Source organism: Balaenoptera ricei, chromosome 5 (genome assembly GCF_028023285.1).
Source record: "Balaenoptera ricei isolate mBalRic1 chromosome 5, mBalRic1.hap2, whole genome shotgun sequence".
Taxonomy (NCBI): domain Eukaryota; kingdom Metazoa; phylum Chordata; class Mammalia; order Artiodactyla; family Balaenopteridae; genus Balaenoptera; species Balaenoptera ricei.
Window position 1 is genome coordinate 116351720 of NC_082643.1, and position 26673 is coordinate 116378392.

Sequence of the window (26673 nt, forward strand, 5' to 3'; positions counted from 1 at the left end):
GTTGATTCTTTCTGAATACCTTGTTTCCATCAGGGTTGTGGATTACAGTAGTTTGGGGCTCCTGAGTGAGAACAAAATAGAGAAAGAAACAGTTCGCATTGGTAAGTACATTCTTAACTAGTGCAGGGACAGAGCAGAGTGAGCCAGCTGACACAACTAAATAGTGACAAGAGCTTAAGCAATGTTAACTACTGTCAGAGGTTGCAGCTGACAAGATCTCTGATGAAAGATCTCCCTGGTGAGCCCATGAGATACAGCACCTCAGTACCTAGCAGCAGCATGCAAAAGACCTTATTCGTGATCAGCGTACAGACAAGGCTTTGAAGTTTGGAGACCTAAAGAGGCACTTGCTGTTTCACAAAGTCCTATACCAGATAGAGCTTTCCTTTCTTCTTTAACAAACAGCCTGTTAATATCTGTCCCATAGAAAACTGGCCAAGGGCACTGGAGATTAGAACTTTTTGAGATGATCTCAAAGTCTTTGTGAAGATATTTTTCAGCTGTATTAATTTGAGAACGAATTATGGTGTCACAATACACAGATAAATACCCTTGGAAAACCTAGAATCATTGGATGACGCTTAAAAAAGGGCTATCCTAAAGAATGTATTTCACAAGTCCATAAGAAATTCTGAGAAACACTGAAAAAGTTCTAGAACTAATCATATAATCACTGTAATTTGAGACGCATTGCTGTTAAATCCCATGTTAATTCATATATATATATAAGAAATTTCTGCTTTATAGACTTAAATGAAAGATTTGTTTGTAAAGTCATGTTTTTCCATGAAGAAAATATTATTTTTCCTATTGCTTTCTACTAGAAAATTGAAGAAATATTCCCAAGTGGAAAATAACAGTCAAATACCTGATGTAAGAAATGATTCAGTGTCCATACATCAACGGCATGCTTGGCACTTTCATTATATGACGTCTTAGCAACTGGGAGTTACTGCAACCCATGGAGAATGCTCTTCAATCATAAGCACTCTGCCCACTAGACTATCTCCTCTCCACTACACTTTATGCTGCAGTACTTAGAAAGCATATTTACTGCTGCCCTTCTTCCCTTCTCTGGCTGGAGGTATGATCAACACTGTTTTTTTGCTAGTAAGTAACCTGCTATCTTGAGGTGTCCTTCCTTTAAATGTTTTTAAATTGAGCCTTCTGGTTAACTCTAGTGGGACAATCTCCCTAACATTTTCCATTCATCTGAAATTAACAGTACAGAGGACAGTAAAAAACCATTAACATTTCTGAAACTCATAAATCAAAACATGGAATAATTTGGGGAAAACATTATGAAACTAAGCACATTGAATGCCAGTATTCAAACCTTGAATTTTAACATAATATGGTCTCAAAGTGTTAAACTGATTGTGTGAATTTGATAGAAATGGACAAAACTGATTCCCACTGATAATTCAAAGCTCTGTGCTATGCAATTTCATTCTTTGGATTAAAGTGAAACAGTGATAATTTAATTTAAAACACAACAAACAAAAAGCTTTAAATTATCCAGTGCCTCTTTATCTCAGAAAGTGAGGTCTTACAAAGCCCTGCTGTCGTAATAAGAGGGAAACGGGAACTCTGAATAAGGTCCACATTTACTTTTGTCTAGCAGTAATCCTCTTAGCTCTCCTTGATGTCAACAGTTGTGTCAGGAAAGGAAGAAACCACTGTTTGCATATCTAGAGCTATCATCAAAAGAAGAGCTAAGAGCAACCGAAGCGCATTTCTAAGGCAGCATGCAACACTTTTAACTGAAGACCACAGCTATCGTCAGTACAATGGTCAACAATGAAATGAGGTCATCTCATGTTAGAAACACACTGTTTGACAACTACCTTAACAAAAAGAAAAGAACTTTTCTCATATCTCAGAAAGCAAAATCAAGAACAAAATCCAAAAAAATAAAAAAATAAAAAATGTATGTATCTATATAGTGAAAGCAAATGAGAGAAACAACAAAAACAGTAAAGAACTTAAGAAGGGTTACAAAGAGTCCAGGTATACCAGCGCCGGGGTAGGAATATTTTCTTTGGGGCTGGTTACCACGTTGGCTTTGTTGTTTATCTGTAGGTATGCAGAAAATAGAAAAAGAGATGCCTTAAACCCCTCGGTAGCCAATGTCTCTATACACAGCATGTCTACGTGGAGATATAGACATGAAAATAAAGAGCCACTGAAGATGAACGTGAAAGACACTATGATGACTGACAGGAATGATGATCAATTCTAGTCTCCGATGGTCACACCCAGGCTAGGACTGTGTCTGTGATGGTGGAATGACAAAACGGACTTGGCTGCTTTGGCTGTGCCACCTTAGCAAACAGACAAAGAGCTGCTTCAATGGAGCTCAAATCAAGTGTCAGAGTATGAAATAAATGTAAACATTTTCATACTCTTCAGGTTGGATTCTGTTTCCCAGCTTCCAATTTTCATTGTTATGAATACATTCCTTTTTTCATTTGATTCTTGAGCCTGAAGTCACACACAGACTGTCTTTCTCTGGGGAGCCATCATCATTTTGTTTCGTAGGTATCAAATTAAACACTTAGGTCTTCTGATGAAATGCAGGCTTTATAATAAAATATCTTAAAATGATAAGTATGGGTCTCCTTTAAAAAATACATCTTCAATGATAAATGAGCAAATTGAACTCTTTACTATATTCTGGATGCAAAATGACTTCATTTTTCACAATTGTTTGAGAGGAAAACACTATGTATTCTGTCAAATTACTGCTATTGTTGAAGACTATTTGGTAATACCATTCCCTTGCTTTAACATAATTGGTTTTGACCTTAAAGAAAGATCATTATCACTATGGAAGCCACTTTGTGAAAACAACTCAGAGGGTCAATAAGTATTATAATGGCCCAGAGAAGACTCTTTGTTGACAAGTGGCAACTTGAAACTACAATTGAGTTTGGTTACTAAAGAATCAAAGACTGAAAAGTAATAATCAACATTCACTTAAACTCATGCATGACATTGTGATTATCAAACAAATATAAATTAACATTCATTGTCTTGCACTATATTATCTAGTTATTTTCTTTACATATTATTATCTAAAAAATACATCCCATAATTTTAGTATAAATGTACTTAAGGACTTAAAGAGAAAAACATTCTGCATAAAATAAATGAATACCAAATGAATATTTATAAGCAATTACACCAATTTAATTGTTTAGACTTTCTAAGAATTCTTTTCTTTCATATTTTATACCTACAGATCATATTGAAACTGACACTGAGAGGAAGACAGAAGGTCCAAAAAATTAACTTGGGTATGTAATATTTTGCTTTTCTATTCATTCCTATTTGTGTGACTATTTGGTACCAGTATTATTTAAATACACTATAACACTGCACTCTGTGACATGCAAGAAAAGAGAGAAAACTTGGTGCCCTTTACTGGATAACCCTTTAAATATTAGACCATCAATCTATGTTTTGTGGATAGTTTAAAATTTTTCTTTAAATAGAAGTGTGCAGAATTTAACATAAAATTTGTGCAACAGCCAAAAAGAGATAAGAGATAATGGAGTTTATTAAAGAAGGGTCAAAATTCAGTATTCACTTTAGTACAGAATATATGAGAAAAGAGGAGGGACACACATGCAAATACTTTCCTATTCAGGAAGAGTGCTTGGCAAAACACAGCTGACTTCTTATCAAATGATCAGAAGTGTTTAAGATTAAAGCCCACAGGTATTTAATATACTCCATTTAGTTTGTATCAGTGATTGCAAAGAATGAAAGAGGAATATACTGAGATCTTTTCTGTTTTGAGATATGAGACTTGATTTTTTTCCTAGGTTGTGGTTGCCAAGAACTGCTTTATTTTAGTGGAAACGTCTCACGGGCATACCTATGCACACAAACTTATCCGTATAAGCGCACACACATCAACACACACGTTCACACACACGTTCACTCACAGATACACAGCATACACACACTGTCGTCTCTTCCAAATGAAGGCCATTCTGTCTGGATGAGCCATCCTTTATTGTCAGGCACGGCAAATATGAATTAAATGAATATGTCCCTCAACCACCACTTTTACTTGAGTTTAAATGTACAGTTAAAAACTTTTTTGTTAAAGATTAGCTTAATGATTTTTTTACTGTAGAAAATCTTTTGAAGGTATTTGTAATATTGATTAATTTAAAATAATAGGAGAATTTCTAGGTAAAAGGCTAGGAGGACTTCCTTTTAAAGAGTCAAATATTAAGTATGGGCTCAACCACAGCTGTCTTTTAAATATACAAGAGCTCTGGCACTTTTGTTTGTGAAATGTATTTATTTTATGTTATGGAAGCAGAGTATTTTTATTTAAAAAAATTAAATGAAACCAGATATTTAAATGATGCACTGAACTATGCTTACAAGGCATGGGCAAGATATTCTTATTTTTCAGGTGTTGAGTTCATTCAGTTTTAAGGTTAATAAATATTTTTTCCAAAGGTTCTTAACTTGGATGAAACCTTGTAAGATCACTTTCACACAATTTATAAAACTCCATGGTGGATGCATTCTGGTTTATCTGAACTAAGAATCACTCCTATTTTAGTAATCATGATCACCATTTAAAAATAATCTTATAGTGTTCCTTCACTTTTCACAATAATTATAGACATTAATTATGTCATGGTTTCTTCAGTTTTAGGAGAAAATTGCACTTTTTTAATAGCATATGGATGACGGTATAAACTTTTTACATATTTCAAAAATTCCATTTCAAAGAAAAACAATAATATTTGAACATGGGCACTGTGTTTGATAGTTAATTAACATTAACCTGTAATGATCCTATACTTTCTCCACTTACACTAACTTAGGCAAATAAGACTGTTCTATTCCTAAGTGTGAATTTTCACAGGAGGAGAAATCTGGCAGATAGAGATCCTCACCATCATCTGAACACTCGAACTGGACTTCCTTTTCTGAATTGACCAGTCAAAGAGAAAGGAAAAGAAAAAAAATATGACCGGTTGAATTTTTAAAGTATCAAAGCATGGAGCACAGAATAATTTTGTCTTTAAAGGTGAACTATAAGTTGACTGGAAGAAAAAAGTTCTGGAAATGTTTCTTTCTATATAAGGATAGTAGTGAAAATAAATGTCTCAATAGAAACTGGGAGCTCTGCATCACCAAACAATACAGAAAAACACAGGGGGATAAAACATTTGGAAAATTTAAAATATCACATTCCCACCAATGTTACATTGGGAAAAAAGCAGACATCAACAGTCATTACTGAACTTTAAGTTGAATAAACTAAGCAGAAGGAAAAGAATATTACAGGTTGATGAAAGGAATTAATTAATCAAAGGTAAATGCCAACCTAACGGGAATCACAAGTGCATGGTCACCATAGCTCTGGAAATTCCCAAATCACACACAGACAGGTGCTGAAGAAATGACTGGGCATGAACATAAGAAGTGACAAATGATTTTCTAAGTTATATATTCAAAATGAACTGACCACTTGACTTTGGGTCAAGTTCAAACGTTAGAAAATTAATTAATTCCCAAGAACGCTGAAGTGTTCATGAGGAATGTAGGTGTCTGCCATTGGAAGAGAAAGAAAAGGATTAAAGAAATAAAACATCGAGGTAATACTCTGGAAAGATAACAAACATAATGCATGTATAAGGTTATATTCAATCAAAGGTAAATTCCTATGAAACAAAACAGAATCAGTAGAAAATAAGCTGTATTATTTTGTTTAGAAATCCAAGAAAGTCAAAATATTCTGCCATTATCTTTCTTGGAAAATTTTTCTAATATTTGTTCAGGATATTCATGTTAAGTCTGTCTCAATACCTTATGATAGAAGAACAGGAACAATTAAGACCTTTATAAAAACTGCCCAAGCAGAGAAATACAGTCATTTGAATTTTGATTTCCTAGACTCAATGATTTGATTTTTTTTTTCCCCCCGTGGGCTATAAATTTCAGCAGCCTTCAAGAACATAGCATAACTATTTGGAAAAGCATTTGGTTTTCAGGGATTTTCAGGTCACCATGACAGTTTGAGGATGTAGTAAATCAGAGAGGATTTAGACGTTCAGTTTCTATAGTAACTCCATATAAAGTCTTATTTTGTCATGATTATTTAATATATAATAAGTAGAAAAAATGCAGCTTTTCTTGGTATAAATATTAGTCATTCCTGTATATTAAATTATTTTATATTTCAACCTGCATCCTTTATCAGGAACTATAAAAAGTATAAGCTGCAATGACTTAGAATTTATATTTAACATTTAAAAATAATCCAGCATCTGAAAGTCGGAAATGAGTTTAGGAGCACCTGTTTAACTTACCTTTACTCCATCTGGTTTCTTCAACAAACTCTTGGCTGCTGCAAAACGAGAGTAAAATCAGTTTAGTGAGTTATCCATAGAAACCGATAGCCAGGCAACAAAACAGGTTATTGTTTCCTTCTACCACCTTTACTGATTTATGGCCAACATATGCCAAGTTATCAAGGTCACATTGATGAGCGCGAGCTTACAGGACATTGAAATACAGTATCACTTTTCTTAATCTTGCCACATCAAATTTAGAACTAAATTCTTATTTAGTTCATTGAATATAATTGGACACTTTGCCACTTATATTATTGGACTTTATTTCACTGTTGGCTGTGAAAAGGATACTGGAACTTTAACTGGACTATGCTTTTGTAATCCAGAAAGTTGATTTCAAGTCTTTAGCCATCAGCTCACAGATTGTTATTACATGTTCATTCACACCAAAAGTATCAGTTCTGCCACTTAAGTCCCTCTTCCTAGAGGTTTAAAACTCGTTTGTGACAATTTGCTCTGGCTAAATAACATTCTTTTTAATAAATATATATTTGAAATCAGATAATTTCATTTTTACAAAAATATTAATAACTATACTTAAAATGAAATGGTATATTATTGACCTAGAGCAAATTTTTTAAACGCTTAGCATATGACCTTTAAAAAAAGGTATTATGTATTTTCTTATACTTCAAAATCAGAATACAAAGGTCATAAACAAAGCCTTTTACACTGAAAAATTAAAACTCATAAAATTTGAGGCGAGATAGAAAACAAAATGAAATCTTCAACTAAATCAGAGAACTCCTAAAGTACATGGTCTTACATGAAACTTTACTTTTTCGGAGAGAGCTTTTAGCATTTCTTCTGTCACTGAACTCCTTGAGTATATTAAAAAGTGAAGTGAAAAATATACTTATGAATGGGTACCTACACAGTGAACGGATTATGTAACTGTCAATGACAATTAGTAGATCAAGTGTAGAACATCCACAAACATGTAGGACAAAGTACACACTTATGCTTCCATTTAATGTTAATTTTATATATATATATAGTTATTTAAGTACATCAGAATAGAATTTGGTATCTGAAATGGAAATACCTAGCTATAATAGAACTGCATGAACATGTAATTTCCTGACATCTGTTTGATTTCGGCCATTAGTTTGATATCACCTTGATAAAATTTTAAATTTATTTAAAATATACAAAAATGTTAATTTTATTTAGTCTTTAGCAACAAAGCTATTAATTTATTATTAATAAGACTGCAAGAAATAGTAGTCTTAGCTATAATACTGTGTGCCTGGAGCTAAAAAGCAATATTAAGTAAATCCTGTGGCAGTTAATAGGTTAGAAAGCAAACTCAGAATAATTGGAATTGCAATAGCAAGCGAAGAGAAGACAATGATTCAGGGTAAGCAGGGATTTGGCCTGGGAGATGCAGAAATGTCCCTTTTGCTTACTATTCACCTTACCTCACAAGAAATACATTCCACATAACGGGAGAAAAGAAAAAATAAAAACAACTTTATAACCATATACTTATGGACAAGTTACTTTAAAGAGCATGTCTGGCAATGAAACAGAATGAATACTCAAAACTAAAATGCAATATCAACTATAAGATGTAACTGCGTCTAATGTTATACCAGTTGGTTTTGAAATGATGGATAAAAAAAAGTTTGCTTTTCATGCTAAGACATTCAGAAACAATATCAAATCCACATATTAGTCGTGAGTTTTTAGTTTACATGATGATGAAAAGGAAAATGTGAGGTAAAAAGCTTCTATACATGGGTACATGTATTAATAAAGGCCCAATTTATGCCTGAGACTTTAACAAAATGTACAATCTTAATTCTGGAGATTTTTTTCAAGTTAGTTTGTCATTAACAATACATACCATAGAAATCATCCTACTTTTTAGTGATTCATTAATGATTGGGCCACAGTGAATATTAATTTATTTGAATATAGCATATATTAGTTAATATTTAATGAGATATTGAACTCACCCATATAAATGTCAACTATATTAATCAACTGTTCATAAAACAGGTAACTTGACAAAGGCAGTAACAGGATTTTACTACACCAAACAAATTGGACAAAATGCATACAATTGACTAACACAGTCCCTCAGTTTGTAGCATTACTCATTGTGTTATTATCATTGTTGCTGTTTAACAGGTCAGTGGAAGCCTTTGGAAAGCCTCCTGCGAACTCACATTATATACAAAGGGAGACAAAAGGTGACCATTTAATAAAATGGTAAACAGTAACTAGAAATTGGTTGAGAAGTTTGGAAAACATGATAATGATATAGATCATCACCTGACATCACTACAATACTCAGAAGTGAAGTATGTAGCAGGAATAAATTACTGAAGACATAGCTGGATAATTTGATGCTGCAGATCACTCTTATATAAACAGTAAGCAAAGTAAAACGGTAGTATTTTTGGTATAATCGTCTGACAATTGTTCCACGTTTAAACAGCCAGTTTTACCAATGCAACTGCCTTGCTGCTTCACTCCCTCTCCATACATAAGACTGATGAGCTTTCACCAAAATTTTATTTTTGGAAACCTGATCCTTTGAGGTAACCTATCAAAAAAAGGAGTTCCAAAACTCAATTTCTGGAAAGAGTATATACTTTATGTTGACTTCGGCGAGTCACTTCTACAATAAAGAAATAGTTTAGCTTCTTTCAGCCCATTATTTAAACAAACTTATTTTTACCAAGAAATCATTTCAAGGAACGTTTACTACTGTGGGGTAGGTTCTCTGTAAATTCTTGAGTTTAGATACCTTCGAAAGTTGTAATCATTCTTACAGCAGGCCAAGCTACTACAGAACCGTACTTTCAAAAGAACTTAGGCCTAAGGGAATTGGGTTCCTCAATAATGGCCTTCTTCTAAAAATCTTGCTTACTGGGATTCCCTGAGAGAATGAGACAAAAAAACAAACTATTCATAGTTATTACTTTATGAGATCTCAGTTAATTCTGCGTTCAAAATGCTGAGCTTCAAGCTGGGGGGAGGACGTAGTTCCAAAGGGGTTCCGAGTCCCGCTCCAGTGCCGAGCAGAGGCGGCGTTGCTGGGGCGCTCTCGGCGAGAGTGCAGTCACGGGCCTAACGCCTCTGCGAGACGGCGCCCACAGGCGTGCAAGGAGTCCACGGCACACGTTTGCCACCCCTGAACAACAGTGTTTTTCTAATGATTAAAGAATTGAAAATTAAATTCCAAAGAAGATACCAGAGAGGAGAGGAGGGGCTCGAGAGCCGAGTGCTTAACACGTGTACCTGAAAAGTTCCTGGTAGCCAGCATAGTCGTCAAGATGGCACCCTGTCAGAGCGATAAGAATACAAAATTAGTGCTGCCTTTGCAAAGCACTGACCTAACAAAGAAGCAGTTTTTGATAATAAATCTTCTCCTAGCCTTACTTTCAGTCAGGGCATGTTTGCTTGGCTTTGGCTTTGGTTTCCTGAGAGTAGCGGGGCCTATGTTTCTCATAATGCTGGGACCACCCTTGTGGGGGCGGCCAGATTCCGATGATGAACCCTCACAGCTGTTTTCCACTGAAGGGGGGGACCACGGCACGCATGGCCAGTGAGCCTAGCTCTTCCTCGTAGCTTTAATTCCAGTGTAGATCCCGTTTCCCAAACACCCAGGAGAAGAAGAGTCCTGAGGCTCACACGTTTAAAAGCCTTTGCCCATAGCTCTGTTCCTCACACAGAATCTCTGCTCTCGCTGCCAAATCGCCCTCCTCACAAAAGTGGAACATTTCTTACCTTCAGTTTTCTTCTGGCATTGAATTTCTTCAAGCAGTCAACAGTCTCCTGTCTGTGCATCATGGAAGCAACAGTAGAACGTTGCTGGAAGAGGAGAAAAATAAACTTAATTGAGGATATTCAAAAGATATTCATTCCTCAACTTCATCAAATTTTTATTAATGGTGCCTGCATCCATCTCACAAACTTATAAGCATTCAACTGCAAGAGTTTCCTAAAAATGAAAGACTGATTTTAGCCAAGACTATTTGTAAGACAAATTTTAAAGGAGAATGTATTTTTCATTTGAGCTCCTGAGATCTTTGGAGAACTGTCACTTACACAGATCCATGGGTGTTTCAGTGCCTCCGAGGCTGTGATACGCTTGGCAGGGTTGATAGTAAGCATTTTATTGATGAGGTCTTTGGCTTCAGGAGTCACTGTGTCCCACTCTGGTGATGGAAACTTTAAAAATATGTTTATAAAGGGTTTAAAAAATAGATACACTAAGTGGAACAGAGAAGAGCCAAATATACTAATAATTTCCTTAAGTAGTGAATTTCTTGTATAAGTTAAATTGTATCTATATATAGACAAACTGATGTAGATATATATATCCCCCCTCTATGTATATATCTATATATTAAGATATTGAGTGTAACTGATAAGGGACAAACATGTACACTAAATTGCCATAACTAGTGATACATTCTTAAATTTGGAAAAATAAACTCAATCTTCTAGTCCTCTCAAACCATATTTGCTTTGATATGAAAATTCAATTTTATGCGGCCTTTCTCGTAATTATTTATGCAATTTTGCAAAAGTCAGTAAAGCTGAGACATTGTCACATCGTCATGCTACTATGCCAAGGTTCAAAATAATGTGTTACACACTTCCACAACTCATCAACAGTAATAGCAGAGATATTAAAACAGCTTCAATTCCTGTTCCAAAACTGACCTATAAATTGTCGCTATTTGGAGTGCAGCAGTGAGAAGAAATTTGAGACTACAAATTTGAGCCTCAGCAGGATTTCATTTTAACACTTCAAAAATGATAAATTTCACCAAAAGAAAGTTCATGAAATTTACTCTCATAACTTCTATTAGTAATCCGTTTGTATAGTAATAATATGATACAGAGATTTATTCTAAATTTCTGTGTATAAATTTTTTGTTGATAATTATGTAACCTCACTTTCACTTAATAAGCATATTTAGTAGAAATAATATTCTTGATGGGTTAAGAAAAATGTATATCGCATTAGTTTCTAAATAAACAAAATATCAGGTTCTTTTCTCAATTCACGAATTTTTATAGACAATCTTGAGAAAAAAGGCATTGTCACTGTGCCTTAATGGACTAAAGTTAGTTCACTTTCAGTAGTCATAAAATGGGCAGTTTGTGATCCACTGGCAAAACGAAACATAAGAAAAATGATATTGACTCTTTAATACTTGCAAATTTTTGCCAGTTTAACAACTGTCATTTTAATTCCAGAAGTTTATTTTAGGCAGTTGTAAAAACTTGCTAATCAGGAACTACTGAAGAAACACTCAACCCTGCTTCTTTATGATGTGCAGATCTTCTGATAGTAAATGAGGGGCTGGGTTCAACCCAGATAAAGGTGGGCCCTTTTCTTATTTTTTCTAACTTTCACAAAGTCATTCCTTCACATTCACCAAGCAGTGCATTGCAGAGCTGTGTCTTCCCAGAGGGGTGCCTAGTTCTAGTCTGTAAAGATGGTGAATGTGCTAGCTTGGCCAGGTAAATTACAATTTGGTTTAATTATCATTAGTCTGGCTAAAATGGAATGCTTTAAAATTAAAAGATTTTAAATACCTGTGATACACACATCCATCTGAATGTTACGTTTAGTCAGAAATGCATTGGGGAGTTCATGAGACCTCATACAATATAATACAGACTTCTCATAACTTTTCTCACAGCCACATTGAGCTTTTAACTTGTACACAGAAGGTGGACCCAATATTGCCTACCACTTAGTTAGCCCACTTAATAACATAGGAAGAGCATGTCCAGACCTTGCATTCTGACTTCCAGAGGACTGTGTGAGGTAAAACCAGAGGAGGTGGTAAATCATATTTACAGACATATTTATCAAAGGAGAGAAAATTATACCAAAGAGCACAAAGTTAAGCCCAAAAGACAAAGTAGATAAGGTCTTACTCTTCAGATACAGAACTTAATTCATATGCCTACTTTCAAATATTCTAATTGTAATGAAATGTATTGGAATTGTGCTTTTCAAATATTTTTCAATTGTGAAACCCATTCTTCAAATGAAAGCTCTCAAGAGAAGCCATTTGGGTAAACAAAACAAAAACAGTCAAAACTGACATAATGGAACGATGTTCTATTTGATACATGGATCACTGCAAAGTATTGTTGGTATATAAATATGTGATAAGCATTTGAAAATATAATTCAGCTAAACAGGTAGTAACCATTTCTAAAGCAAAAATCTTTTAATTTTTATATGTTTTAAAATGCACTAAGATCCAAATGCTTTGACAAGCAAGGTCCTTCCTTAGAGACTTCAAACTGTTTACCTTTCAATCTTAGGAGATATTGAGCTAAAAGGAAATAGAAACTGGATATAGATGCTGCATTGCTTATTCTTTATCTCCCTTCCCCTAAGAGAGAGGAAAATAATAAGGGACATTATTGAAAATTATGGTTAAAATAGCAATGAGAAAAATCTGGTTCTCGGTCAATAAACAAAAAACCCTCGTCTAAAGCTGGATGAACATTTATTACATACATCATAAGCTCCAGCCTTGATCTGCTGATAGAGTCTGTGCTGGTCTTCATCCCAGAAGGGTGGATATCCAACCAGTAGAATGTAGAGAATGACCCCTGGAGGGAATGAGCATATTAACATAACGTTAAGTCACAGACAACAGTAAGTTAAACGTGGCAGATCCACAATGATATTAAGCCACACCCATTCAAAGAGGGGAAACTGGATTGTTGGTAAACTACAGAGGGACGTGTTCTGATCTACTCTGAAGTGTTCTGTGGAGGGTGAATGTTGTTCCCCCTATGCTCAAGAGCTCTGATTATGCAGCAGGTCCAATGCATGCACCAAAGAATTCTAAAGACGCACAGCAGGACAACAACCGAAGATGAAGCGCACCTGCCATTGTGGCTGACACACTTGGCCTCCCTGAACCCCGCCTATATATGAGCTCCCTGCGCTTTTATCTATTTAGACACCATGTGATTTTAGTCACTTTGTAGGCTGACATTTAAAAACATAACGTTATTTATTTCCTTAGTCATTTTGCTGCTAATTAGGACATTTTGTAGAGCAATTGTGCCCTGGTTATAGATTCATGCTCTAAATAGTCAGGGTCCCTGGGAGTGTGGATAACATATAAAGAGATGAAAATCCTTTTCTCTTTAATGACCTTAGTCTTCAAAAATAGAGTTTTTCAGTAAAACAACTAAAACAGTGTTACTACAGAAGAGTATATGTTACAAAGAGGGAAAAGTAAGAGGAAAGTGAAACTGTACATAAAATTCAAAGAATTAGATGCTCAGCTTTAATACAATTTGAGATCTTTTTCATAAATATCAATATGTAATTATTCACAAATTAATTTAATCAATACTTTTAAATTAACTTTTAAATTAAAAAAATTTAACTGATTTAACTTTTAAATTAAAAAAAATCTTTTAACTTTTAAATTTAAAAAAATTCTTGCATTTGCTAGTTTTTAACTTGCCTTGAAATCATATCTGGGGTCTAAATTTCGCCCGGGACTGTCCTTTTTATCATCATATGTCCCTTCCTCTACTTTTGAAATACTTTATTATCCTGCTTAAGGTCTTCACTTTCTTTTCTAGCCCATTGTCCCTGCCATTACTCTGAAGTCTCCTGCTTTCGTTTCTCTTGCTGAGTCCCCTTAACTGGGGAAGCCTGGGAGAGGTGGTAAGACAGGTGATACATTATTGCCTGGAGGGCCTGAGTCTTCTCTTTCCCTTTGCCAAAGCTGGTCTCTTCGTTTCCTTACCTTTACTCTGTTAGTGACACCTAGTCCTGCTCCTGTCCATCAGACTTGACATCTGTATACGATAAACACTGTTGCAGCTAAAATGGCTTTAAACAAGGGTTTATTCACCCTAGACTTTTCTAACCTGCTTCAGGAAGGCTCAGTTCAAAAGCCAATCGCTACTGGAATAAAGCATTTTAAGCAACATTCTTAAATAAAAACCCAACAAGGCTTTAAAATCAAGATTGAAAGTTACTTCACGGCAGTAGAGTTTAAAAAAAAAAAAAAAAAAGGACAATGCAGAAAATTACAATATATTGGTACCTCACCTTCACAACATGAAAATATTTTTTCCATCACTACATTACAGACTTAATGTGCATTCATTTAAATTTATTTTCATATTTTTACTATCTGATGTAACAGAGGCATCGAATGACAATGATGATGATGAGTGTCTGTGTTTGTGTCCCCAGGATGCAAGGAGAAAAGAGGATACACCTAAGTAGTTTTAACCCTCTGCTGTGGTTTAGGGGGTGAAGAAGAAAATCAGCTTTGTAACTGGAAGAGTCTATAGCAATTTTTTTTTTCTTTGTGAAAAATTATGGAGTAATTTTTATGCAGTAACAGCTTAATAACACAGGCTGCATTTAAAAATTTTTTTAAACATCTTTATTGGAGTACAATTGCTTTACAATGTTGTGTTAGTTGCTGCTGTATAACAAAGTAAACCGGCTATATGTATATATATAGCCCCATATCCTCTCCCTCTAGCGTCTCCCTCCCACCCTCCCTATCCCACCCCTCTAGGTGGTCACAAAGCACTGAGCTGATCTCCCCGTGCGATGCAGCTGCTTCCCACTAGCTATCTATTTTACATTTGGTAGTGTATATATGTCAAAGCTACTCTCTCATTTCGTCCCAGCTTACCCTTCCTCCTCCCCGTGTCCTCAAGTCCGTTCTCTTATAGTGATTTTTAATTAGACATTTTTCTAGTAAACATCTGGAGTTAGACTGTTATAAAATTATAAAGCAGACTCACAACTGTGACATTTAGCGTTCTGGACCTAGGCCTGGCCTGCTTCTGACGCTTTGTTCTTGTGCATTACATCTACGGGTAGACACTTGGTATGGTACTTCTCTGGGAAGGGAAGGCTCACAGACAGTTCATTCCCCAAGAATCAGCAGCCACTATGTAGATAAATGCTCGTGATTTAATTGCTTGATTGAGGGATTTCTACGAAAAATGTACTTTTAATAAAATAATAGCATAAATATAGTGGATTTAAAAATACTTTCAGGCTGGAAGATTTAAAGAAAAGAGCTACATAGACATTAATGAGCAGACTGATGTGAAATTGTCAATGCCTATTTAAATAAACACTGTTTTGTAAGCTTACTTTGCCTTGCTCATTAGACTAGATTCCAAGGCATTTCTGGGTTATGTGCTTTTTTGTGGGCCTATTTTCTGAAAGTACAGAACAATGATGAGAGTTGTGGCATATTAATAAGGATAATATTAGTAAATTTTATTGTAGATAACACTTGCTGAGCACTTACCTGTGCTTTACTGCATTACCTCATTTAATCTCTATACAATACTATGAGGTAGATGTTATTGCTCCCATTTTACAGATGAGGAAACAGAAGCCGAGAGCTGAAGTGACTTAATTGTTTGAGCCACAGGCAGCCTTGACAAAGTCATGTCTTAAACATTCCCTGCAGCCACTTTTTCTTTATTTATGAACTTTAACAAGAATGGTCATTTTAAGTTTTAAATTGTTTGTGTTGTCTAATTGAGAGGCCTTGACTTTCACTAGGAAGGTTTCAATTTGGTTCTGCCTTAAATATTCCCTGCAGCCACATTTTCCTTTAGCTATGCACTTTAACTTGATTATTTTAAAGTTTTTGTTGTCTATTTGAGAGTTCTTGCTTCACTAATAAAAATCCGATTTACATTTTCCTCATAATCCTAATATTTTACCTTTTTCTCCTAGGTCAGAGAAAAAAAGATGGCACTAAGACATCTATAACTAAAGCACTAATATCTTTAAAAGCCAATCAAAGGGTCTTCATTTTCTTTGCAAGAACACTTCAGGGGGTGATATGACCTCCAAATGTCAGATGTCTCTCCTGATGTTAGCAGCCCTTCATGATCACTGCCTAGATATTTCACTAGGGGTTACAAAATAATAATGATATTCTAATTCTATTACACCTTCCTTAGTCTAAGAATAACTTACTTAATCAGCTGTTTGGTTACCCTGAGATATAGTTCATAGAGGAAAGATAGGGTAATTAATTTTTTCCTTCTTTATTAATCAGTTTTCAAAATAATGCATTGGTTCCCCAGCATCTTCCAAAGGCTAGGATTTCTGATGCATTTTGACCATTATTATGAATGCATGGATTTAAATTTATTTGATGCTTCAATCCCTTACTTTTATTTTTCTTATTTATCCTCTAGTTATCCCATCTTTAACCAGTAGAAGACTCTTCAGTTAGGCTCCTGAATCCTGTTAATACAAACTCTGTGGCCTTTAATAGTTTCCGTTCTTTCTGGTTATCACCAGATGCTCCTGGATAATCTTGCACTTTTCCTAATCCAGACTTGGAATCAGCCACTTCTATAAGGAATCCTGATTTCTTATAGTGGCAAACAGTATACAGAGACCGAGACTGGGTACTCTGAGGAGTGCTCTGTGGGAACTACAGGCTTCTTCAACAAATAAATTGAGAAAGGAGGAAAGAGGAGTGAGAAGAGGGGGAGGGAGAGAGGAGCAGAACTTACAAATTAAAAGAGACTTATGAGACCAAACTGATAACAAAATTATGAGACAAGAGGGCAAATAGCAAAATTACTAGATATTTGATAATTTTAAGCAATTATTATTACATGACATTTAAAAATATTTCTATTATTGGACTTGACTTAAATAATCTTGGGGTGGAGGAATTAGCAGGGTGGTGAAGATGAAAGAAGATTAGCCGTCAGTTCATTATACCATTATTCTCTCTACTTTGTACAGAGAATTTTCCCTAACATTTTCCATGAAAAGTTTAAAAAACTATTTCGACATGGTCTGCTTCATATAACGTTTAAAAAAATGGAAACTATCACTAGTTTTCATTACCTTATGTACATATTTGTGCTTGGGAGATGCTAGAGATGTTTGATTAATAAGAGTTGAGAAGCACTGATTACTGATTAGGTAGAAAGACTACATTATCACGAACATTCAAAACTGATTTTTAATAAAAGCTAGAGTTAGAAAAATGATTACTCCTATAATCACATTAATGATTAAAACATTCTAAAGGCTGTTCTTATGAAAAAAGAGGTGAAGAAGCAATGCTGAGAAACTCTTGAGAAGTCAGTGAGAAGTTAATGGAGCAATCTAACAAGGCATCCACTTCATCTTCTCAGAAAGCAAAGGGCATAGCATGAGCTTGTGTGCAAAATGCAGGTGGAGTTTGGAAATTAACTAGTGAGGGATAAGTATGGCTCCTTTTTATCCCTTATGCAAAAAATAAATAAATAAATAAATCACAATTCAAATAGGGAAAGTGTTCAACTAACATTCTGAGACCCACAGAGCCAATGATGGGTAGAACAAAGATCTAAAAGATCAAGGCCAGCAAGTTAGAAAATTATTTTCCCGATGATGAAAGCTATTTACACCATGTAGTAGGGGTGGCAAACTGACAGGCTTTCTGGCACCAGGCTGAGGTGAGTGCAGGTGCCTGCTGGGCATGAGGTAGGCAGGAACCAGGGGAGAGCATGTGTCCGTTTGTCTGACAGGTACAGCGGCCATATAAGAACAAAAGCATCTTGTTATTAGCTCTTTCAATTACTTTACAGAAGCCAGAAATTGATAGTTTCCAGAAAAATCTTCTGATAATAAATTATAAAGATAAATGTTAACACCCCCCAAAATAAAAGGTCCAACTGTCTGGCCAAGATATCTGTAGACCACTTGTTTGCAACTTGTGCTCTACAACGTAAGAATCCTAAGATTTGCTGCCCTAAAGGAATTTGCAACTAGCTGAGTTATGCTGCCCAATGTTGGTGTACACCAGAATCACCTGGCAAACTTGTGAAAATGCAAATTCCTGAACTTCATCACAGAGAATCTGATTCAATGGTTCGTGGGTGGGTCCCAGAAAAGTTGTATTTTTGATAAGCACTCAGGTAGGTCACTTTGAAGCATGTGATCTGTGATCCACAGTTTGAAAAACATCAAGTCAGGGAAACCATAAATACTATATCTAGAGAAATGTCTGAAAGTGTGTAAGTTCAGAATAAGAGGATATTGGTAGAGACTGAGACTGGGAGTGAAGCTCCATGGGTTGAAGACTGATGAAGATGCGGGTCATAAGGGATGAAGGCAGATTGCCTTCTAAATGTGAGGCACACCTGGAATGGTCCAGTGTAAGTGCTGCAGAACCGGTTGGTAAGAGCAACAAATTGTCCAGTAGGCTTGTGATTTCAAAACGGTAAATACTTTCCCAAAAAGCGCTTGATGCTGACTTATTCCAGCTGAAATATGAAAAGGCTAAGGCTCAGAAATCACACAATTGCTGGACCTAAACTGGCCAAGAAAGAAAAAAGAAATATATTCCATAATATTTCAAAGATTTGTCAAAAGTTACTGTACATTCTGTGACAGCCACTATATTATCACTCATAATTGTTCTGATACCTAATTCAGGTAGAGAAATAGCAAGATAAGGGGTGTGTGTGTGTGTGTGCGCATCTGTGTGCCCGCTATGTTTATAGACTTACATTTATTATTTTTTAAAGCCAAGATGTAGAAGGAAGTTCGGTTAAAAACCAGTGATTCAGCAACATCTATAAACATTTGCTCATCCCATTAGGGAATTATGAAACTAGCTATATATGCAAGAAAACTATCAAAATCAATTTACTGGTGTTAATGGCAGAACACAGGGCTATGTTCTTGCTTCACTAATGTCTATCATTTACTTTCCAGTAATGGACTAGTAGCTTTCAAAGCCCAGGTACAGCTCAGATTATATTCTGCGTGAGATCACAAAAGCAAGGTAATGGTGGTGAGGATTTGAAATTCCCTGCGTACAGACTATTGCATGTTTCTAATAAAAATAATGCACAGGCTTCTTTGAGCCATTATACCAGTGCTGTGCTTCACTCTGTTCTGTGTCAACTGCCCAAAGACAGCCTTAGTGAGAGCTCATAGTTTAATTCACATAGAAGATTACCTGCCATTTTGGTAAATGGCTTATTCTGCATTTCTTTTGTTATCTGGGTTATGTAATTTCTTACCACACTACCCAATGTCTAGCCTTGCAAAGAAGTAGTTATTCAATTGGCAAGAGCTAGTGCTGATGGGTGATTGAAAAAAGCTGCTCTCAAGATATGCCATTACCTAAAAGCAGTAAAATAATGCGTATGTTACTTTGGTGGTTATTATGGGGATGGGGATGAGGAAAGGTGCACCATCTTATAAGTAAAGTGAATTTAATGTAACTATCAAGACATATAATAAAATGGTAAAACAATATTCTAAACCCACAGCAGAGATTCAGAAATGTAACAAAAAGCAGAAGAATCCATTATGATGTTCCTGGTAGTGGGCAGTGGGGGGTTATTTGCCCCAAATATGTAATATTAGAATATCTAAGACATTGCTGTGGTTAGCTGCATGATCCCAAGGCATTCGAGGCATGCAATTAAAAGATGCTACTGTCTCTAAAGAAAATGGGAGCTGGTGGCAAATATATGCTTTAAACAGGGCATGGCTTGTTCACAAAGGGATTTGGCTGCCTGTAAAAAAACCACGTAAAAAGAAAAGGTAAGAAATCAAAAAATACCTAGAAACAAATGACAATGACCCAAAACCTAGGGGATGCAGCAAAAGCAACTCTAAGAGGGAAGTTTATAGCAATACAATCCTACCTCAAGAAACAAGAAAAATGTCAAATAAACAACCTAACCTTACACCTAAAGCAATTAGAGAAAGAAGAACAAAAACATCCCAAAGTTAGCAGAAGGAAAGAAATCATAAAGATGAGATCAGAAATAAATGAAAAAGAAATGAAGGAAACAACAGCCAAGACCAATAAAACTAAAAGCTGGTTCTTTGCGAAGATACAAAAAATTGATAAACCACTAGCCAGGCTCATCCAGAAAAAAAGGGAGAAGACTCAAATCAATAGAATTAGAAGTGAAAAAGGAGAAGTAACACCTGACACTGCAGAAATACAAAGAATCATGAGGGATTACTACAAGCAACTATATGCCAATAAAATGGACAACCTGGAAGAAATGGACAAATTCTTAGAAATGCACAACCTTCTGAGACTGAACCAGGAAGAAACAGAAAATATAAACAGGCCAATCAAAAGCACTGAAATTGAGCCTGTGATTAAAAATCTTCCAACAAACAAAAGCCCAGGACCAGATGGCTTCACAGGCGAATTCTATCAAACATTTAGAGAAGAGCTAACACCTATCCTTCTCAAACTCTTCCAAAATATAGCAGAGGAAGGAACACTCCCAAACTCATTCTACGAGGCCACCATCACCCTGATACAAAATCCAGACAAAGATGTCACAAAGAAAGAAAACTACAGGCCAATATCACTGATGAATATAGATGCAAAAAGCTTCAACAACACAAGCAAGCAGAATGCAACAGCACATTAAAAGGATCATACCATGATCAAGCTGGGTTTATTCCAGGCATGCAAGGATTCTTCAATATACGCAAATCTATCAATGTAATACACCATATTAACAGATTGAAGGATAAAGACCATATGATAATCTCAATAGATGCAGAGAAAGCTTTTGACAAAATTCAACACCCAATTATGATAAAAACTCTCCAGAAAGTAGGCATAGAGGGAACTTACCTCAACATAATAAAGGCCATATATGACAAACCCACAGCCAACATCATTCTCAATGGTGAAACACTGAAACCATTTTCTCTAAAATCAGGAACAAGACAAGAATGCGCACTCTCACCACTATTATTCAACATAGTTTCGGAAGTTTTAGCCACAGCAATCAGAGAAGAAAAAGAAATAAAAGGAATCCAAATTGGAAAAGAAGAAGTAAAGCTGTCACTGCTTGCAGATGACATGATACTATACATAGAGAATCCTAAAGATGCCACCAGAAAACTACTAGAGCTAATCAATGAATTTGGTAAAGTAGCAGGATACAAAATTAATGCACAGAAATCTCTTGCATTCCTATACACTAATGATGAAAAATCTGAAAGAGAAGTTAAGGAAACACTCCCATTTACCACTGCAACAAAAAGAATAAAATACCTAGGAATAAACCTACTTAAGGAGACAAAAGACCTGTATACAGAAAAGTAGAAGACACTGATGAAAGAAATTGAAGATGATACAAACAGATGGAGAGATATACCATGTTGTTCTTGGATTGGAAGAATCAACATTGTGAAAATGACTCTACTACCCAAAGCAATCTACAGATTCAATGCAATCCATATCAAAGTACCAATGGCATTTTTCACAGAGCTAGAACAAAAAAATTCACAATTTGTATGGAAACACAAAAGACCCCAAATAGACAAAGCAATCTTGAGAAAGAAAAACGGAGCTGAAGGAATCAGGCTCCCTGACTTCAGACTATACTACAAAGCTACAGTAATCAAGACATTATGGTACTGGCAGAAAAACAGAAATATAGATCAATGGAACAGGATAGAAAGCCCAGAGATAAACCCACGCACATATGGTTGCCGTATCTTTGATAAAGGAGGCAAGAATATACAATGAAGAGGACAGCCTCTTCAATAAGTGATGCTGGGAAAAGTGGACAGCTACATGTAAAAGAATGAAATTAGAACACTTCCTAACACCATACACAAAAATAAACTCAAAATGGATAAAAGACCTAAATGTAAGGCCAGACACTATCAAACTCTTAGAGGAAAACATAGGCAGAACACTGTATGACATAAATCACAGCAAGATCCTTTTTGACCCACCTCCTAGAGAAATGGAAATAAAAACAAAAATAAACAAATGGGACCTAATGAAACTTCAAAGCTTCTGCACAGCAAAGGAAACCATAAACAAGACGAAAAGACAACTCTCAGAATGGGAGAAAATATTTGCAAATGAAGCAATGGACAAACAATTAACCTCCCAAATATACAAGAAGCTCATGCAGCTCAATATCAAAAAAACAAACAACCCAATCCAAAAATGGGCAGAAGACCTAAATAGACATTTCTCCAAAGAAGATATACAGATTGCCAACAAACATATGAAAGGATGTTCAACATCACTAATCATTAAAGAAATGCAAATGAAAACTCCAATGAGGTATCACCTCACACCGGTCAGAATGGCCATCATCAAAAAGTCTACAAACAATAAATGCTGGAGAGGGTGTGGAGAAAAGGGAACCCTCTTGCACTGTTGGTGGGAATATAAATTGATACAGCCACTATGGAGAACAGTATGGAGGTTCCTTTAAAAACTAAAAACAGAACTACCATATGATCCAGCAATCCCATCACTGGGCATATAACCGGAGAAAAGCATAATTCAAAAAGACACATGCACCCCAATGTTCATTGCAACCCTATTTACAACAGCCAGGACATGGAAGCAACATAAGTGTCCCTCGACAGATGAATGGATAAAGAAGATGTGGCACATATATACAATGGAATATTACTCAGTCATAAAAAGAAACGAAATGGAGTTATTTGTAGTGAGGTGGATGGACCTAGAGTCTGTCATACAGAGTGAAGTAAGTCAGAAAGAGAAAAACAAATACCGTCTGTTAACACATATATATGGAATCTTAAAAAAACAAAACATGGTTCTGATGAACCTAGGGGCAGAACAGGAATAAAGACGCAGACATAGAGAATGGACTTGAGAACACGGGGATGGGGAAGGGTAAGCTGGGACGAAGTGAGAGAGTAGCATCGACATATATACACTACCAAATGCAAAATAGATAGCTAGTGGGAAGCAGCCGCATGGCACAGGGAGATCAGCTCGGTGCTTTTTGACCACCTAGAGGGGTGGGATAGGGAGGGTGGGAGGGAGACGCAAGAGGGAGGAGATATGGGGATATATGTCTATGTATAGCTGATTCACTTTGTTATACAGCAGAAACTAACACAACATAGTAAAGCAATTATACTCCAATAAAGATGTTAAAAAAAAAAAAGGTAAGGATAGGATTGAGGAAAATGGAAGGTGGCTCTGCTTATGGCAAAACGGGTTGAAATCTGTGAGATGCCCTGTGGCTCTTCATGAGGTGTGTGTGTGTGTGTGTGTGTGTGTGTGTGTGTGTGTGTGTGTGTGTGTGTGTGTATACGCATGCGGGCGCACTTATGTTTGTATGTGTACTTGCAGTATCTATCTAATATTTATTTACATTTTTCAAGAATGTGATATAGCTCAGACAGCAAGGGGGGAAACAACTCTTCATCTATCTTTTTTCCCTCTTCCAGCCAAGTAAGTTAGAGCTTCAACCCTAGAAGTTACCTCACATTTCACAGAAGTGAAATCCCATTATGACAAGATATGCCATTATTTTAAAAGGTTAGCTATACAAACTGTATTGTGGAAATGCACTCACACAGAAAATCCAAAAACAAGTGTACCCAAATTTACCAAAGTAATATTAAAATTGAGCACCGTGTGTTTAGTGAGTCTAAACCCTGATGACACGTCATAGTTGTTAAAAATGCAGCTGCCCACACTGAGCTCAGAGCCACTAAAGCAGAGGGCCCATGTAGGGGCTGGACAGTTCTATGTATATAAGTTTCAGCACTGATTCTGCTCCACAACCAGGAAAGAATCTCTAGTACAAAATATCAGGGTTTTTTTGTTTTCTTTTTAAAGCATCTGATATTCTTCAAGGCCAGTAACATTGATACATTGTAAAAAGTGTTTTCAAATGCAAGAACCAAATTAATGATTTATTTAAGTTATTTAAATGAATGAGATATGATTCAGGAGCTGTGAAGGTGGTCCATAATAACATCTTTGGCAACGTAAAAGGCGTGCAAGAAAAAAATTTAAAAGTGAACGAGGAAAGCAGAGAGAGAATTTAGTATTCAGGCGAGGGCATCATAATATTCAGCTGATGACCAGAACTACAGTGCTGAGTCATCTATTTAAATGTGTTCAGTCCCTCTCTTCTAAGGCTACAGATCAGTCATCTAGAAACTTCATTTATAAAGAAACACTTTCTAATAATAATAGTAATAATAACTCACACTTACTTATTTTAAAAAATCCTCTTGGAAGTTCTTGGAGGCAAGTGCTATTATTATCTCCATTTTTATAAGTGGAAGCTAGGGTACTGAGACTTGCCCTGGTCCTGACCTGTCTACACCGCAGCCTCTCTCCAGTGCCTGGTCCGAGGGCCGCACCCAACCCCCCACCCACTAACACATCCTCCATAAAATGTATCTGCGTCTGCCTGTCTCTCAGGGTACTCCACTCCCCTGAAAATTCATCAGCAGAAACGGATCTGTGATGGGGCTGATTTATTGCAAGGGAAATATTTGAGTTATCTGCCATTAACCTTTACATCTGAACAATAACATTTTGTGGCAATGCTCCAACCCAAAGGATTTTAGAGTGCCTGCTTAGGAAATATTCTCAGGGAGGCAGGAGGAAGACAGAGCTTGGGGCACACCTAAGACCCTACCCTTTAATTAGGCTACAATTCCAACTTTTTAGAATAATAATAGCTGTTTCCATTTTAAATTGCTTTACAAACTCTAAAACGTCTTCATTTAATGCACACCCTATTTGATCCTCATATAACTCTATGAGGGTAAAATATTTCTATTTTATAGGTAAAGAAGCCAACTCAGAGACATTAAGGAGATGGGGTTAGCAGGTGCAAAGCAAAGACTTGAACCCAGGCATTGTGACTCCAGACACTGTGCTCTTCTCACGTCTGCCTTCCTAGGCATGGAGGTAACTCTAAGAGCCCGAGATGCACACAGTTTGAGATCAAGCACCAAGTTGTTGTGCTAATGATGTAGTGTCAGGAACCCAGAGGGTTAGCTCCTGCCAATAACTCCAGCAGAAAAATTTTCAGAACACCCTGAAGTATCCCTTTTATTTCAGTCTCTCACCTATTTGAAATATACGTTGACATGCAGAAATTCTGTTATAAAAACTGTGGTGGAAATCCTCCCCATTCTATACCTTTGAGCGTGCATAGGCTACTTTTTGATTAGAGCTGGTTGTTAAAGGCCTAACTCGGAGCTCAGTCCCCACAGAACAGTCAATCACATTCCAAGATCCACTCTTTCCCTCTTAATCCCTGTTGAGCATCTCGTGGTACAGACATGACATCTGTGCTAAGGGCTTCCTGGTGGAGGTGACAGATGGGAGTATAAACTCCACGACCTCTCGGGGGGATTCTCTACGGCCCTGATCTCAAAGTGCCTCCCGGACCATGAGCTTTAGCATCACCTGGGGACTTGTTAAAAATGCAAATGTTCCCGCCCCAGACTTCCTGAATCAGAAACAGCAACCTGCTTTTAACCGGCTCTCCACGTGACTGTGTTGTAGACTAGAGTTCGAGAATGACAACTCTACACTGATTGCTAGAGACCATCAACCTCAAATTTAACAGATACTATTTTTAATTGTAACAATACTGGTGTACTACAAAATCGGCATGAAAACGATTCCTTACCACACGCCCACATATCCACTGGCTTTCCATAAGGATCTTTGCGTAAAACTTCTGGAGAAAGATATCCAGGTGTGCCAGCAAAACCTAGGGAAAACAGACGTGAATGAATTAAAACCAACTTGACAAAATCAATATGAAATGGCAAACTATGGAAGAAACTTCTTTGGGCTTCTTTATCTGTTGATCTGTTTGTCAAGATAAAACAAGGCTCTCAGAGAGCTAAAATAATGTTGGAAGAGTTTCTCTCCATAGCAGTATCAACACTAACCCGCCCTGCTTTGTAGCTTATTAGAAAAAAACACATCTTTCTGCAGATATGAAAGCCAATCTGTTGTGCTGCACAGTGTATGGACTTCAGGCCATTTGGTCAGCAGTTCTGATTCTTGTTGATGTGTGAGTTAAAACTAAACCTGTGAAAAGAATCAGAACAGCCTCCCCTACACCTGGAAGGAAATTAGGAGAAAATTGAAGATAGGGTTACAACCTTGCCAAAGATGATACTTCTCATGGTACCTACATAACTTTATTATGAGAGGTATTCACCTATAAAAGAGAAGGACGCAAAACGTGGATCTGGGGGACAAACTTAAAGCAAATTTTCAGTAAATATTTTTGGAAGTGAGGTGGTCTGTACAGGGTGGGGGATGGCACTGAGAGTAACTGAGGAACTCACTAGGAGAAGGAATGAGTCCAAAATACATCCAAGAGCTCACTCTGTACTAATAAATAATCAGTGTGTACTTATAACTGGCAACTAAAGAGAAGACTCAGGAATATTCAGATGAATCACTGTTGAACAAGTATCAGCTAGACTTTTAACTTAAGG

At 36.3% G+C, this 26673-nt stretch overlaps 1 protein-coding gene across 18 annotated transcripts in view; it reads right to left on the bottom strand.

Moving 5' to 3' along the window:
• The window catches only part of CAMK2D (calcium/calmodulin dependent protein kinase II delta), a 284880-nt gene that overhangs the window by 37502 nt on the left and 220705 nt on the right, over positions 1-26673 (bottom strand). For 2 of the 18 annotated variants that reach the window (XM_059923487.1, XM_059923486.1), the window contains exons 8-16: positions 25848-25931; positions 12901-12995; positions 10455-10577; positions 10134-10217; positions 9645-9687; positions 6348-6385; positions 4929-4961; positions 2017-2076; positions 20-61 (exon numbers count right to left, since the gene is read on the bottom strand). In XM_059923487.1, coding sequence (XP_059779470.1) covers positions 20-61; positions 2017-2076; positions 4929-4961; positions 6348-6385; positions 9645-9687; positions 10134-10217; positions 10455-10577; positions 12901-12995; positions 25848-25931 — 602 coding nt within the window. The remainder of the gene's footprint in view (positions 1-19; positions 62-2016; positions 2077-4928; positions 4962-6347; positions 6386-9644; positions 9688-10133; positions 10218-10454; positions 10578-12900; positions 12996-25847; positions 25932-26673) is intronic. The other 16 variants (XM_059923503.1, XM_059923488.1, XM_059923490.1 and 13 more) reach the window with 8 other exon arrangements.